This window comes from Hylobates moloch, unplaced genomic scaffold (genome assembly GCF_009828535.3).
Source record: "Hylobates moloch isolate HMO894 unplaced genomic scaffold, HMol_V3 SCAFFOLD_3, whole genome shotgun sequence".
In the NCBI taxonomy this organism is placed as follows: Eukaryota; Metazoa; Chordata; class Mammalia; order Primates; family Hylobatidae; genus Hylobates; species Hylobates moloch.
The window spans coordinates 11153379-11169309 of NW_026652278.1; the positions used below are offsets into that span (position 1 = coordinate 11153379).

A 15931-nucleotide genomic window follows, 5' to 3' on the forward strand; every position below is an offset into this window, starting at 1 on the left:
CATCAAGCTAGAGGGCACTGGGGCTCCAGCACTGGGCGCCAGGGAGGAAGTACCTCGCAGAAGCTCCTCCAGCTCCCTCAGGGGGTGTGTGGTGCCCTGCGTCAGGGCTTTCAGGTAGAGCTTGGCCAAGGTCTCAGACTGAAAAAGCTGGGGCTGATGGAGCTCCCATTTGAAGCCCAGGCACTCGAGAATCACATCTGAAGACAGAAAATGATGCTGAGCAAACACATCAGTAACGTCCCCACCCAAAGATGCATCAGCTTCCTCTCCCCCAACTCCTTTGCTCGGTGGATCATTAAGCAGATGAAGCGGGCAAGCAGCCTCCCCAGGCATCTCAGAAAGGAAGCAGTGAAGTGTGGGTCTCAGGGGCTTAGTGGCTTTGAGGGGGACACCAAACCAGTCTTACAGGGTCACCCAGGACATGTCATGTGTCCAGGACAGCTGTCAGCTAACAGCTCTAGGACTTCAGAGGCACTCGTGCTGCCCTCCAATGTGGGGAATGAGGAAAAGCTTCATGGAAGAAGGACATTGTCTGGGGCACTCTTGGGGGGCCTCGTTCTGGCTTCCCCTATGACAGTGTTTCTCAGCCCCGGCACTGTCAACATTTTGGGCCAGATACATGCCTGTTGGGGCGCTGTCCCGTGCACTGTGGATGCCCAGTAGCAGCCCTGGCATCTACCTACTACATGCCAGTAGCACTCCCTCCCCAGCGGTGACAACCAAAAATATTTCCAGACATTTCCAAGTGTCCGCAGTGAAGCCAAATCACCCCCCAGTTCCCTGTTGAGAACTACTGGGCTATGAGTATCAAAGCATGACCCATCTGAAAAGCAATAGCAGGCCCACCAACGAGGGTAGGATTCTCATGACCCTCCTTTGACAATATAAAGAAGGCTCTTTGCAAACTGTAGAAGACTTTCTTCAGGGGCATCTAACTTGAGGATAAAATCAGTGATCACTAAAAGAAGAGGCTTTTTGATAGAGGAGGGCAGATGGCGAAACCAAGGATGCCAGGCCAGGTGAGGCTCGAGAGGCCATGGGGAGAGGACTCTGCATGGCTCAGCTCCTGTGTTGTTAGTACAGAGCTGGGGGAAGGAGAGGTGCCTAGAACCCTCAATCTGAGTGCCAGACAGGACCTGAAGGGCCACTAGCCCCATCTACGTATTTCTTGATTTTTGCCATTAGTTTCATGGTGTGACCTTGGGTACCTGATTCTTCTTCCTGTTATTATTATTGTTATTCACCAATGTTATGATATTGTTTGGTGCTGGGGTTCAGGGGGGGTTGCATCTCAAATATTACATCGCCTTAGGTGGTCTGGTTATGCTGAGTTAGAAAAAGTCTCAGCCCATTAGGGTGATTATAGGCAGGAGCGGAATTGTGGATACAGCATATTCACTCGCTGGATGTCAATTTCCACTTTCGGGATGGCTAATGCATGGCAGCCATCACTAATCAATCCAGAGCTCTTTCTCTCATGCCAGGAGATGGTCTCAGACTACTTCTCCTGTTCAGAGTTGAAGGTGAGAAAAGAATTTATTAGCCTCTCTTTGGAAAGGAGGCTGGCTCTGATCTCAGGCAGTCACACCATGCAGTAGGCTTTATCAAAAAAAAAAAAAAAAATCTGCTTTAAGAAGCTGCCTCCTCATGAGGCTCAATGAACCTTTTTCTAGCAAAAAAGGACCTATCCTGATTCTTGATCCTGCCTCAGAAAAGTCCTCCTGAACAAGTGCAGCTGTGAACGTCCAAGTCATGACTGGTTAGAGCCCAAAGAGACAAAGAACATCTGCTTTATGCTTGCTGCACTCTGTTTAGTCTTTCAATACAAAGACTACTTTTTTTTTTTTTTTGAGATGGAGTCTTGCTCTGTCACCCAGGCTGGAGTGCAGTGGCGCAATCTTGGCTCACTGAAACCTCCTCCTCCTGGGTTCAAGTGATTCTTCTGCCTCAGCCTCCTGAGTAGCTGGGATCACATGTGCATGCCACTACAACTAGCTAGTTTTTGTATTTTTAGTAGAGACGGGGTTTCAACATGTTGGCCAGGCTGGTCTTGAACTCCTGACCTCAAGTGATTCACTCGCCTGGGCCTTCCTGCTGGGATTACAGGTGTGGGCTATTTATTGACATCAACACGTTTGTCTTTATCATGGCGAGAGCATGTGAAAATGTGTTTACCAAGCTTGGCTTCACTCACTGCACATTTGACAAATATTTACCGGGCACCTATTATTTCTTTTTTTTTTTTTTTTTTTTTTTTTTTTTTTTTTTTTTGGCCCGCCACCAGCCCGGTAATTTTTTGTTTTTTAGTAGAGATTGGGTTTCACCGTGGTCTCAATCTCCTGACCTCGTGATCCGCCCGCCTCAGCCTCCCAAAGTGCTGGGATTACAAGCGTGAGCCACCGCGCCCGGCCCCTATTATTTCTTAGATGCTGGGAAGTGGATAAGAATTGCAACTTATACACTAGCACCCTGGCTTATGGACTGGTTTCCTTCCATAAAGACCACAAGATGCCCCTGAAATCAGCAACATTCTAGCTTAATCCATGGATAACACAAACTCACCTGCTTCCCCGCTTGGAATGTCCTTGTTCTTGAAATCCTCACAGAAAAACTTCTGGATTTGTGAAATGCATAACCTCAAAGGAAAATGCAAACACAAAATCCAGGAGTTAATACTGACATTTTTCTCCAACTGCAACATGCATTATTCTAGCATAAATGTCCTTAAAGCACCCATTGATCAAGCTAATCATATCTCGCCCTTTGGAAGAGTTTTCTCAGGTCACCATCTGCCGATCTGAAAAACTGTAGGCTTTCTGATAGCTGGCTCATAATGCTGATTCCTGTTTTCAGTGTGTGGGCAGGCCTTACAGAGGAGATATCTGAGGTCATCATTGGCTGCCTGAATGACACCTTATTCAGTGTCTAAAACATTATCTGGCATATAGTAGACACTCAGTAAATATCTGCTGGGAGAAAAGAATAGAGGGTTCTGCTCATTTCTGGGATGTGAACTCACCAACAATTTTGTTTAGAGGTCATACAGGTCCCACTCTCAGTGTGTCCAAAAACTAAACTTAGCATCTACCCCAAATCCTCCCCTGCTCAGATTCTCATTTCAGGAAATGGCACCACCAGCCTGCAGTTGCCCAAGCCAGCGTGCTGAGTGTTGTTACATCTCATCACTTGCCTAGATCTTTTGAATTTGTCCATCTCTGTTTGCTGTTCTCGCTATAGCCTTCGTCTAAGCCCCTGTGATCTCCCTCCAGTCACTGCCAAAGTCTCCCAGCCTCTGGCCCTGCTCTGCTGGGAGGCCTGCCTCCCACAAAACGCAAATTTGGTCTTGTCTCTCTCCTGCTGAGAATCCTCCATTGTTTCCCCATTGCTCTTGGGGAAAAGCCCAAACTCCTTAGCATGGCTAACCAGCTCCTGCATATTTCTGCAGCCTGGTGCCTCAATGGTCCCCACTCCAGCCCTTCTCAGCAGCCTGCACCTGGACCTGCCAACTGCTGCTTTCATGTCTTGTATGCACTGCTCCCTCTCCCAAATGCTCTCCTCCTCGCCTTTCCCCTTGCTAAGCTCCTACTCATTCTTCAGAATAAACTTCATTGCTGCTTTCTCTGGGGATGCTGGGCCAGTGGCTTTACCCCTGCCCGTCCTGGGATTTCCCCCTTAAAACTCTTTCTGGAGTGTCTCGTGGCTGCCTGTTTACTTGTGTATCCTCTGCAAGACAAATAGGGCATGTGTTTACTGCTATGTCCCTGGCACAAGCCATCGTGCAGGTGCTCAGCAAATATTCATTAACGAATCCATGACCACATAGATAAACACCATGGACTCATCGTGCTAAGCCAGGAAGTGAAACAAAATTTGAGTCACATATTCGCAGCTTAAAGACAGTCATCCCAGAAAGCCAGCCAGCCAAGAGACATTTGTGGCCACAGCTGCTCTGTGTCATGCAGTGTCAACTTCACCACGCTGTCTCCAACAATCCCAGGAGACCCCATAGGCTAGGGTGCATGCAGGAAGCATGGGTGGGAGCCTGTGTCCAGAATATTACCAACTACGTGCTGCCCTTTCCAAGGGGGGAGGATGGCTGCCAATGACTCAGCCTAAGGCAGGCAGTGGGAGCTGGACTTGCTTATTCAACAGGAGCAGTGGAGATCTGACCCAAGACACCCTCGCTTCCTCCCTCGATCCCCCTCGTGGCTTGGGTGACATGTCTGGAAAGAGCTGGCCAGAGTCAAGAGTTCAGACCGTGATCCCAAAATGGAGCCACAGACTTTGGAAAATATGGTGCAAGGTCCATGAACTCAACTACCCTCACAAACATCGGTGTCATCGGCTGAGCCAAGGGATGCCGGGAAACAGAGGTGAGCACACTGCCTTCTCCTGGGTGTGAGGGCTGCTTGTCAAGATATGCCAACCATCATGTGGGCTCTGCCATTCCCAAGGGCTGCGGTTCATTTTAGGATCACTGGAAAAGGGTGAGACAACTCACATGGCATCTGTGAGTTGTCTCACTGTTTGGGACCAAGTGGTCCGAGGTGAACTTCCACTGCAATGCCTGGTGCGGGATGCTGGGAACGTGCTGTTAGGCTGGAGCTCACACCCCCAAGTCACGACCATGATGGAGAAAGGCAGAAGGGGAAGAAGAGGAAGTAAGTTTCTCATGGACATACGGACTTCCTGGAGCAAACTATCCAAAGATTTGATTAACTAGGAAGAGTTACACAGACCTGGGGCTGGACCCCAGTCCTTCCATTTTCTGCTTCTTGGTCCCAGAGGAAGGGGGGAGTGAAAGAGTGAATGTTTGGAACGCCTGGCACAGACATGCCTTCAGTTAGCATTCTCTCTTTCATTGTCTCTGTGAAAGGTATCAAAATAAAAATGGAGTTATGATGTGTTAAAAACCCTGATGGAGCCTGGCATGGTATCATGCTCCTACAGTCCCAGCTACACGCAAGGCTGAGGCAGGAGGATTGCTTTAGCCCAGGAGTTTGAGGCTGCAGTGAGCTGCGATTGTGCCTGTGAATAGCCATTGCCTTCTAGCCTGGGCAACTGGGTGACACCTCATCTCTAAATCTCTTTAAAAAAACAAAACAAAAAAATCCATCCAACAAATATAGAGGTGGGGAAGGCCAGGAAGGGAGAGTTCTCACACATGAATGCCTGATAATAAGAACTATCACAAAAGACTCTGCAACACCTACAGCCGCACACAAAGGCCATCACAACCTCACACACAAAAAAGTACTGCGAGGACATCTGCCTAGCAACTCCAACTGGTGTCACCCTTGTTATGGATCCTTGTAGCCAGGGATAATTATCTCAGAGCAATGATGTAATCCTCCTCACTTTTCCTTTAAAAACCTTTGTCTTGCCAGGCACGGTGGCTCATGCCTATAATCCCGATACTTTGGGAGGCTGAGGCAGGAGCATCACTTGAGCCCGGGAGTTTGAGACCAGCCTGGGCAACATAGAGAGACCCCATCTCTACAAAACATTAAATAAAAAATTTAGCAAGTGGTGGCCATATCTGTGGTCCCAGCTACTTGGGAGGCTGAAGCAGGAGGATCAATTGAGTCTGGGAGGCTGAGGCTGCAGCGAGCTGTGATTGCACTACTGCACTCCAGCCTGGACAACAAAGCAAGACTTGTCTCAAACAAAACAAAAAAAACCTTTGTTTTCCTTTACCTCCCTGAATACACACGTAGTTTACAGTGGCACTGGTATTCCATTGCAATGCCTGTTCCAGAATAAACATCAGCCTCTTTTAGAGAGTCTTCCTCTCCTCTCTGTTTGTTATTTAGGTTAACACGGGTCATTGGTCTCTAGGCCCACTATCCCAGAACTGCTCTCTGGTTAAAAATAAATAAAATAAAATAATATAATATAAAATAAAATAAAAATATAGGGGTCCGTTCTTCCCATTCTCACCTCTTAAGCATGACTCCTCCCACCCTTGAATGGACTTGGCATTGCGGGCAGAAAGGGAGAAACCACTAGGCAGCCTCACCAGCTGGGGACAGGGAGGGCTCTGGGTCTTTCCTAGGGCCACAACCCCCTAAGCCTTCGTGGGGGTGCCCCCTCCCCAGTCTGGCCTGAGTCATACCTCCCGTGCTGGATCTCTGGGTTTCCATGACAGCACGCATCCATACACGCCAGGGGACCCCAGGGACATTCTTGACACATGTGCATTGAGCGTATATGTGCCAGACACTTTTCTAAGCTCCTTACATGAATCATGTCATATAATTCTCACGCAACCCTGTTAGACAGCATCCCCGCTTTGCACATAAACCAAGGCACGAAAAGATTAGGGTACTCGCGAGGAAGTTAACATTTCCTCCTCTCAGCCTCCTCTCCCACACTTGGTGCCCCAGAGCCTGCAAAAGGACCAAGGCAGGAAGATTAGCAGCCTGAAGATCAGCACCTCTGAGTGGCTGACAAGGAACTCCCTGTGTCATGAAAAGCAAGACACTGCAGAAGGAAGTGTTGGCCAGCTGGGCACAATTACATACCCGAAATAGACGAGAAGCTGAGAGCCTGTTCCCTCAGCTTTCCACCATGAGTGACCTTTTCCGTAACTCAAGAAATAGATTGGTCCAGCTCCTGTCCAAGCAGACAGCACCCCCAGGTGGGAAAGGCAGCAATGACACCATCCATGACACGAACACGGCCTGCCAGGTGGGGCAGAAACAGCCATGTACTGCTTTGGGGGATATAACGTATGTTGCATGGGGGCATTCCAGGCCCTTACTGACAGTGGAGTTTGCCACCTGAGAGTTGCCTGATGCCTGAAGGTTCACAAGAGTTACCAGGAATAAGCCCTTCATGTTACACACAACCTTTATTCTAAGAAGTTACTCACAAGCACATGGAACAAATTCCTATTGTGAACACAAAGAAAAGATTGTGTGTGTGTGTGTGTGTGTCTTTCTCTTTCTCTGTCTCTTTTTTATTTTTAGAGACAAATCTCGCTCTGTCTCCCAGGCTGGAGTGAAACGGCACAATCACAGGTCACTGCATGCAGCCTCAATCTCCTTGGCTCAAGTGATCCTCCCACCTCAGTCTCCCAAGTAGTTGGGACTACAGGTTCACGCCAGCATACCTGGCTAATTTTAAAATTTTTTGTAAAGACAGGGTCTCACCATGTTGCCCCATGCTGGTCTCAAATTCCTGGCCTCAAGCAATCCTCCCACCTTGGCCTCCCAAAGCACTGGGATGACAAGTATGAGCTACCATGCCCAGACAAGTTTGTGTTTATTACAGAACATCAGTTTCTCCCATACTCAGTAGACTGCACCAGTGACTTCAATTCTTCATCCCTCCCTCTGTCCAAACCTTTTGCCTCCATACTGCAAAGTTTCTCTCCATAAGGAGATGGAGTGTGTTTTCTGTCCCTTGACTGGGAGTTTGGCCACGTGGCTTGCCTCAGTTCATGGGGCCTAGTGAATGTGAAATGGTGGAAGGTTTGAAAGACACACGTGCTCCTGGGCGTGCCCTCTGCTGTCACCATGATAAGCATGTGCCCAGGCTAGCCCATCTCAGGAGGAGGACAAGAGGCTCATGGAACAGAGCCCAAGTGCCCTGGCAGAACCAATCCTGGATCAGCTGAGCACCAGATGCATGGCTGTAGACTTGCCCAGAACACCTGCGAGGATCTGCTGCCTCTGGACATGCAGCTTCCCAGTATCACAAAGGAGAGGGCCAGATGTGTAAAAGCTTCTCCCCAGAAGACCGGTTCCTCTGCCCCTGTGCTGCTGGAGGAAGGTGTTGTCCTGGAGGAAGGAACTGGGGAAGGTGCAAGGAGGCAGAGTGAAATAAAGGGGGTGTTGACTGGCAGAGCACAGAGCTGAGACACCCCAAGATGAAATCACCGGGATTAATTACTAAAATGCTGCTCAGGCAGTAAAGAAAATAGTTCTGTTTACTAAGCATCTACTATTTGCCAGAAACAGTGCTAAGCATTTTCAATATGTGGCTTCATTTAATCCTCAAGATGACTCTTCATCTTGAAGAAGGTGCTATATAACCATTTGAAAGACGAGGAAACTGAGACCCAAAGAGGGTTAGCCACTGACTAAAGTCACAGAATTAGTAAGTGAAGAAGTGGGGATTCCAGCCCTATTGATAGACTGCTTTTAACAGTCCAAATGCCCAGCACCAAATGCCATTTCTGAACCCCACCCCTCAGGCCACCGCCTCCAGTTTGGCTCAGTGACTCCTAGAGACTTAGTTCCTGCTGCCCAGACCCTCTTATCAGCTTTTGGGATCACTTTGTCTCTGTTCCTAGGCCTAGCTCCAGCACCTGCATCCCTGGCCCAGCCCTGGCACTAAGGAACTGGGCAACGGAACAGGGTTGGCCAGTGGCTCTAGAGAGGGAAGATTTGGCTACTCGCTGAAGAAAGATTGAGCAGACAGTTCTTCTGTGCCAGGTGCTGTTCCAGGAGTACAGTCCACGCTCACTTTGATTTGGCTGTGAGCTCACAAGACTGATGCTGCCAGCCTAGGGATGGTAGTTGCATCAAGCCGGGTCCATGGCACCAGGGAAATGAGGTGTGCCTTCTGCAATAGGGTTGCTACAAATTGCATGTTTGTTTCCTCCAAACCTCTTGTAGAAATTTGATCCCCAATGTTTGAGGTGGGGCCTAATGGGGGGTATTTTGGTCATAAGGGCAGATCCCTCATGAATAGATTAATACCATCCCTCAGGGGTGGGTTCTGTCTCTCTTAGTTCCCACAAGAGTTGGTTGTCAGCAAGAGCCTGGGACCTTCCCCCTCTCCTCTCTCTTGCTTCCTCACTTGCCATGTGATCTCTGCACACTCGGCTCCTCTTCGCCTTCCACCATGAGTACAAGCAGCCTGAGGCCCTCACCAGAAGCTGAGCAGATGCTGGTACCATGCTTCTTGGGCAGCCTGCAGAACCTTGAGCCAAATAAACCTCTTTTCTTTATAAATTTCTGATCCTTAGGTATTTCTTTACAGCAACACGAACAGACTAAGGCAAGGGTCCAGCTCTGTGTTTCCAGGAGAGGCAAGAGAGAACTGATCACATGGAGAAGTGAGGGTCTAGCCTACTGCTCGGAATGCCATGAGATTGAGAGAAGATCAATTGACTGGGTGAAAATGGACATTCACAAGCTGTCTAATCACTGAGCCAGGACTAAGTAAGTTTTGTTTGTCCAAAAATCAGTTGGTCCCTGGATAATAAACTCAGAATCCTGTTTGGGTTCGAAGTTCCCAATGGGAAGAAAAATTGTAAAAAAAAAAAAAAAAATTCAATCTTTCTCTGTACTTTTGTAACCACTCAGATTCTCAGAGGCAGTAATCACTTATGACCCTGTCCATGCCTGAGAGCTGGCTCCAGAGGGAGCCTTCCTTGCGGATGTGCCCTTGACAGCCACTCCAGCCAATCAGAGTGGCCCAGTCATCAGGCACCTCCCCTCCCAGGAATGATGGGCCATTCCCTCCCACAAACCTTTGAGTCTCCCTACCTGTCTGGGTTCCTCAGAGCTTCCTCAAAGTCTATGCTCAGAGCCTTGCACATCTGGGAAAGTGAGAGCAGGTCCCCAGAAAAAGGTTGTCTGGGGAAACGCCACCGGTTGGTTGAGCCAGTGATCCGGCGTTCCAGCCGAGCTTTGTGCTGCTTGGTAATCAAAGAAAGAGAAGACATTTTTTTTCTAACTTCACATAAATGCCAGGTTTTCCAAATTGTATAGCAGGAAGGAAATCAAGACAAATTTTACAGTGCTGGTTAATTTTTGAACATGGCTAATATTTCTCACGAGACATCTCAAGGCAGAGACGCTGTATTCCATAGACCAAGGATCTCAAGCTACAAGATAATTTGGAATTTAGGATCTAGGACAAGAGGTGTCAGAGGGCAAGAGGTCAGGGAGAAATATTGTTTGCAGGTAGCTCTCTGAAGAATCCACAAGCAGGGATAGTATTATGCTTTAAGTACTGTCCTTTGAGTACTTATCCTAACGTGTCATACAGAGAGATATTAAACTGTGGAGATCTTGGGCAAGGAATTTTTTTTAATGGTGGTAAAATATACAAAACATAAAGTTTTATCTATTTTACAGCGTACAATTTGGTGGCATTTAGAACATTTACAATGTTATGCAACCAATACTACTACCTAATTCCAGAACATTTTCATTATCCCCAAAAGAAATTCCATACCAATTAAATTGTCACTCCCTGTTCCCATGTCCCCAGCCCGTGACAACCACTAACCTGCTTTCTAAGATTAGCCCCTATGTTCTGACTTTATGTTTTCACCTGTTCTGGGTATTGCATACAAGTGGAATCACACAATATGTGGCCTTTTGTGGATGGCATCTTTCACATAACATAATGTTTTCAAGGTTCATCCATGTATTGGTACTTCATTCCTTTTTAAGGCTGAGTAATATTCTATTGTGTAAATATTCCACATTTTGCTTATTCCTTCATCAGCTGATGGACACTGGGGTTTTTTATGCCTTTTGGCTATTGTGAAGAGTGCTGTGAATATTCATGGAGAAGTTTTTGTTTGAACACCTATCTTTGTATTCTTTTGGTTATATGCCCAGGAGCAGAACTGCTCAGTCTTAGACATTTTCTTGAGGCTCCAGGGGAAATTCAACAATTTCCTTAAAAAAGAAGGACGATACCCAGCATGGATGTAAACCTTAGACTGAAGGCTCAAAGCAACCTAGCAAGGAAAAAAGCACCAGAAGGGACCCACAGGAATGGATGTCATTGATCCCAAGCCACCCAGGGCACCAATGGAGAGGTGGCGAGACCATGGGCCACGGACTAGAGCATCTGAGTTCAAATTTTACTTTCTAGTTGTGTGACCTTGAGCAAGTTATTTAACATTCTGAGGCTCTCAGGTCGCATGTGTAATGGGAATAATGGGTGGTGATGGTGACAGTAATGGTCGTCGTGACAACGACGGTGAGGATGGCGATGGTGGGGAGCCTGGGGATATCATCTTGTTTCCAATGTTGTAAAAAGTATAAAGTAGAATAAAGTTTGGGAAATATGCCTTAGTATAGTGCCTAGAAGATGGTGGGTGATTAAAAACTGTGGAATCTGAGTCTAGATGTAGTCCTGCTGTCATGTAAAACGTCGAAGTAAAACATCGTCAGCTCAGACCACAAGCCTGCTCTCTGCTCTCTGGACAGCGCTGCCTGGACGCGCTCTTTCCAGCCGAGTCAGCCAATAACGCTTGAGGTCCTCGGTGGTGCAGGACCCAGCCCCTTGTGGAAATTTGTCAAAATGACCATGACCAAGTGCTTCTTCTCATCACCTACCTTCTTGAGAAACTGATCTACTTACCGTGTTCGACATTATCATGAATGAAAGCGGAAATTATGCAGGAGAGAAAAGATAAGCAACCTAGAAGACAAAAGAGGTAAAGGTGACATTTTCCATACTTTTCAAAATATTATGGAGGAGATTGGCCTAAAGAATCTATATTTTGCCACAGGAACAATAATGAATAAGCCTCGAATGTGGGTTATTTATCAATCAAGAGAATATCTTGTTGTTGCTGGGTTTTTTTTTTGTTTTTTGCTTTTTTTGTAAGCAGGTGAATAGACAGATCTCTGCTGTTGTTCTGGGAAAGTGGCTCAGATAAAGCAAAACAGAAGATAATCCTTTGCCAAAGTGAGGAAGACCAAAAGATAGCTGTAAGTAGGCTGATCACATAATTGATCATTCAGACCAGGAGACTAAAGGGATGATATTAATAATTAGGCCTGGACAATGGCTGTAGGCCAGGGCTGCCCTGGAGCCCTGTAGACTGATGGTCACCCTAGCTTACAGGGTCATGAAAGAGGAAGAGTGGAAGGACTTTCCAGCTATCTCTGAACATTATCAGGGCTGTTGGGTTACAAGCAACAGAAACCCATTTGATTATGGGGTTGGGGGGAGGTTAAAATTGATTGGAAGGATGGTGATGAGAGGAGGGTCTCATAGACTCAAAAGGAAACTGGAGAACTCTCTGGGAAAGAACAGGAAGCAGCTGCAGGGACCTGGGTGGCATGCACCAGGAGTTGGTGGCTGTTGTTGTCAGGCGCTGCCTCTAGCATGAGTCGGCTCTCCCACAGTCCATCTATGCAGGGTTCTTTTCAATCCAGATTCTCAGCAAGAGGCCCCAACTGGCCTGGCTTAGCTCAGGGGCCCACTCTTTGGCCCCTGAGGGCAGACACCTTGACTAATTCTCGCAACAAGAACGTGCACTGGGGACTGGGTAGTTCCCCAGAGCAACATCGGAGAAGAGGAGAAGTGGGCGAGCTGGTAAAACCAGCAGAAGCCACGGCACTTGATGACCAAGAACCTCAGTTGACCTCCCTTTGCTCCCCAAACAGCACTTCACCTGCATCACAGCCATGGCTATGTTCATCCATTCACCAACAAGCATTTCCGGTGCAGTCGCCATATGGAGAGAGGTGTTAGCCGTTTCTGAGAGACAGCAGTGAGCAAAATGCACATCCTTGCCTCATAGAGTTTCCATTCCACTTGGGCAGACAGGCTTTTCTTTGCCTTTTAATTGCCTTAATTGGACTTTTTAATTGCAAAAGTATTAATAATATAAGCTTGTTGTAACCAGTGAACCAATACAATGACAGGAAAGAAAAATTTAACATAGCTGCATTAATATTACTTTTTCTTTTTTTGAGACAGGGTCTTGCTCTGTTGCCCAGGCTGGAGTGCAGTGGCGTGATAAAGGCTCAGTGCAGCCTCATTCTTCTGGGCTCAAGTGATCCTCCCACTTCAGCCTCCCCAGTAGCTGGGACTACAGGCGTCCACTACCACACCTGGCTAATTTTTTAATTTTTCCAGAGCCAGGGTTGCCCAGACTGATCTATATTGCCCAGACTGGACTTGAACTCCTGATATCAAGCAATCCTCCTGCCTTGGCCTCCCAAAGTACCAGGATTATAGGCATGAGCCACTGTGCCTGGCCGCATATTTCATACAGTGAATGCATCATTATTTATTAAAAGATTCCTCTGCCAAGTCATTAGGTTATTTCCTATATTTTATTCCCATAATAAAAACAATGGGAACAATATGCATACATATTATTATGGCAGTTTGTGTACATATGTATATACATAGATCTATACATATTACCTATATCTGCATCTGTATATATATATGTGTATGTATGTGTGTATATGTATATATCTTTGTTACTGTTTTTATTTCTATGAAATAGTCTTCCAAGTGGTATAGTTATGTCAGAGATCTGTATCTTCAATTGAAATAGTTAATACCAATTCACTTGCCCCCAAATTGCAGCAATTAACATTCCTATCACCAATTTAGAAGTGTTGTTGTTTTTTTTCACAACATCTCCAGTACTAGGTAGTATCATCATATTTATTTTTGCCAAGCTGGTGAGTGTTGGACGGTTTCAGATTCTTATTTTAATTTGAACTTTCCTGGCTACCAGTGGGGTTGAGCATTCTTTTATCTATTTATTGGCCCTTTAATTTTTTTTTTTTTTCTGAAAACTGCCTAATCATAGGCTTTCCGCATTTTTCTACTGGGTTACTGTAGTTTCCTTAGCATTTTTTAAGGAGCTCTCTATGTACTGGGGACACTAACATTTTGTCTGCCATACATGCTGCAGAAGTGTATCATTTGTCTTTTGACTTTATGGTAAACAAATTGTTTCATTAGGTATGAAAATATGTCAAGTGTGTGTGTGTGTGTGTGTGTGTGCATGTGTGTGTGTGTGTGTGTGTATCTCCTTTGCCAGTCTCTAATTTGAAAACATATCTGGGGCCAGGCCCGGTGGCTCATGCCTGTAATCCTAGCACTTTGGGAGGCTGAGACGGGTGGATCACCTAAGGTCAGGAGTTCAAGACCAGCCTAACCAACATGATGAAACCTTGTCTCTACTAAAAATACAAAATTAGCTGGGGATGGTGGCGCATTCCTGTAATCTCAGCTACTTGGGAGGCTGAGGCAGGTGAATCACTTGAAGTTGGGAGGCGGAGGTTGCAGTGAGCCAAACTCACACCATTGCACTCTAGCCTGAGCAACAAGAGTGAAACTCTATCTCAAGGAAAAAAAAAAAAGGAAAGAAAAAGAAACATGTCTGGGTACAAACATGGCCCTGGTGTTTGTACCCACCTGCCGGTGTCCTCATTTGCAATTGCATCCATGTATGCATGTGTGTTAAGAGCATCTTTGGCTGTTCAAGTAGCTTTCAGAGGTGCACTTCGGTTTAGAGCAATGTGTGTTTTCCTTGATGGCTGAGTTTCCACCTTGTGTGATGAGGCTTCTCCCACCCCAGGTAACACACACTTGCTTTTCTGATTCCTTTATCTCACAGGAGCCAGGATGATGAACTCCTCAGCTTAAAACCCTTCACCAGCTTCCCACTGCCCTAGACATAGACCCCCAAATCCTCAACGTGGCCTAAAGGAATCTGAGAAGAGAGAAGAGGGTTCCATTCTAAAGCAGACCCTGTCAGCACAGAATAAACCCCACGCAGGACTCGCTACGCCCACAGAGCACTGCTTCAGTTACAGAGAGAGGGAGGCTGGGGTTTGCACTCAGCTACCCAAAGCTTCTGCTTTCTTAGATCAATATCTAAGAACTTTTTTAGCTGATCTTGAAATCCGGGGACATCTCAATGGCCTAGAAATGTGTTCTTTCTTCATCCCACCAGGCAATCCGCCCCTTCATGTGTTTTGAGAACCCGTGCCAAGGTCCCTGTGGATGGGTAGGAGCTACCTACAATGGTCTCTCGGCTCCCAGACCCCTCCTGATTCCCCAAACTCCCTCCCTGGCAAGTAGACCAGAGGGACCCAAGTCTAAGCAGCACCTGTCACTAGGACACCCTTCTTGGTCTCTGAAGTGGCTGAAAAGTACCCATTGTACTTACCGTTCCAAAGCCCTTTTGCCCACCACAGGCGTGTTTACAGGGGAAGCGTGCAGAGTGGAGGAATTCCCATCGCACTGGCCTCTGAGTTACAGGAGAGCTGGGGGCTGGGCGCCTTCTGAGCCTGAAGCCTGGAAGCGCTCATCACATCTGGGGCTCACCCTTTTCTTCTTATGGGCCAAGGTGCTTTGACAGGGGGGCGCTTGCCTTTGGTTTCCTGGGTGGTTGTGAGCACCACGGCAACGGCAGGGAAGCTTCCAAGCACTTCCTGTTCCAGGGCCAGGTTTCAGCTGAGGCTGGGGCTGTGTCCAAGGCCCTGGCTGATGGGGAGAAGCCGTGAGTGATGGCATCTCAGAGAACAGTGTGGGTGCCATGTGCCTCCATTCCTGTTCCTCACAGCACCTGGGGCAACCCAGGACAGAGCCTCAGTGAGAATCAACCCCCAAATCCTCAGGCTTCATCTGTCAAAGGAGAAGATTAGACTAGACGCTTCTCAGATGCCTCCCAGCTCTGGCATTCTGGGGTGCTCTATTTCTAGCGTTTTCTATCTGTGTTTTGACAAACATATTTCAACAAAAATTGAGCATTCTGCATTATTAAAAGCTATGCCTAATGAGGTACTTTGTTGATGATTTTTAATGCTGCTCTCTCTGGGAGCTAAGGACTGCATAAAAGTCAAGGATAAGACCAAGAGCCTTCAAGCTGGCATCCAGAGTGGGAACGTTTGGGTTTGTCTTCTTTTGTTTGGATTTTTTTTGAGATGGAGTCTCACTCTGTCGCCAAGGCTGGAGTGCAGTGGTGTGATCTTGGCTCATGGCAACCTCCGCCTCCTAGGTTCACTGGGTTCAAGCAATTCTTGTGCCTCAGCCTCCCGAATAGCTGGGATTACAGGTGCCCGCCACCACACCGGCTTAATTTTTGTATTTTTAGTAGAGACGGGGTTTCACCATGTTGGCCAGGCTGGTCTCGAACTCCTGACCTCAGGTGATCCGCCCACCTCGGCCTCCCAAAGTGCTGAGATTACAGGTG

The 15931-nt window shown here is 47.2% G+C and overlaps 1 protein-coding gene across 4 annotated transcripts in view; it reads right to left on the minus strand.

The window, feature by feature from the left end:
• Positions 1 to 15131, minus strand: part of BTBD16 (BTB domain containing 16) — a 67510-nt gene extending 52379 nt beyond the window's left edge. The window contains exons 1-5 of one of the 4 annotated variants that reach the window (XM_032169515.1): positions 14906 to 15131; positions 11338 to 11397; positions 9501 to 9649; positions 2563 to 2636; positions 54 to 197 (exon numbers count right to left, since the gene is read on the minus strand). In XM_032169515.1, coding sequence (XP_032025406.1) covers positions 54 to 197; positions 2563 to 2636; positions 9501 to 9649; positions 11338 to 11355 — 385 coding nt within the window. In that variant the 5' untranslated portion in view covers positions 11356 to 11397; positions 14906 to 15131. Of the gene's footprint in view, positions 1 to 53; positions 198 to 2562; positions 2637 to 9500; positions 9653 to 11337; positions 11398 to 14905 lie in introns of all 4 variants that reach the window. The other 3 variants (XM_032169507.1, XM_058435745.1, XM_058435744.1) reach the window with 3 other exon arrangements.
• Between the last annotated feature and the right edge of the window lie 800 nt (positions 15132 to 15931).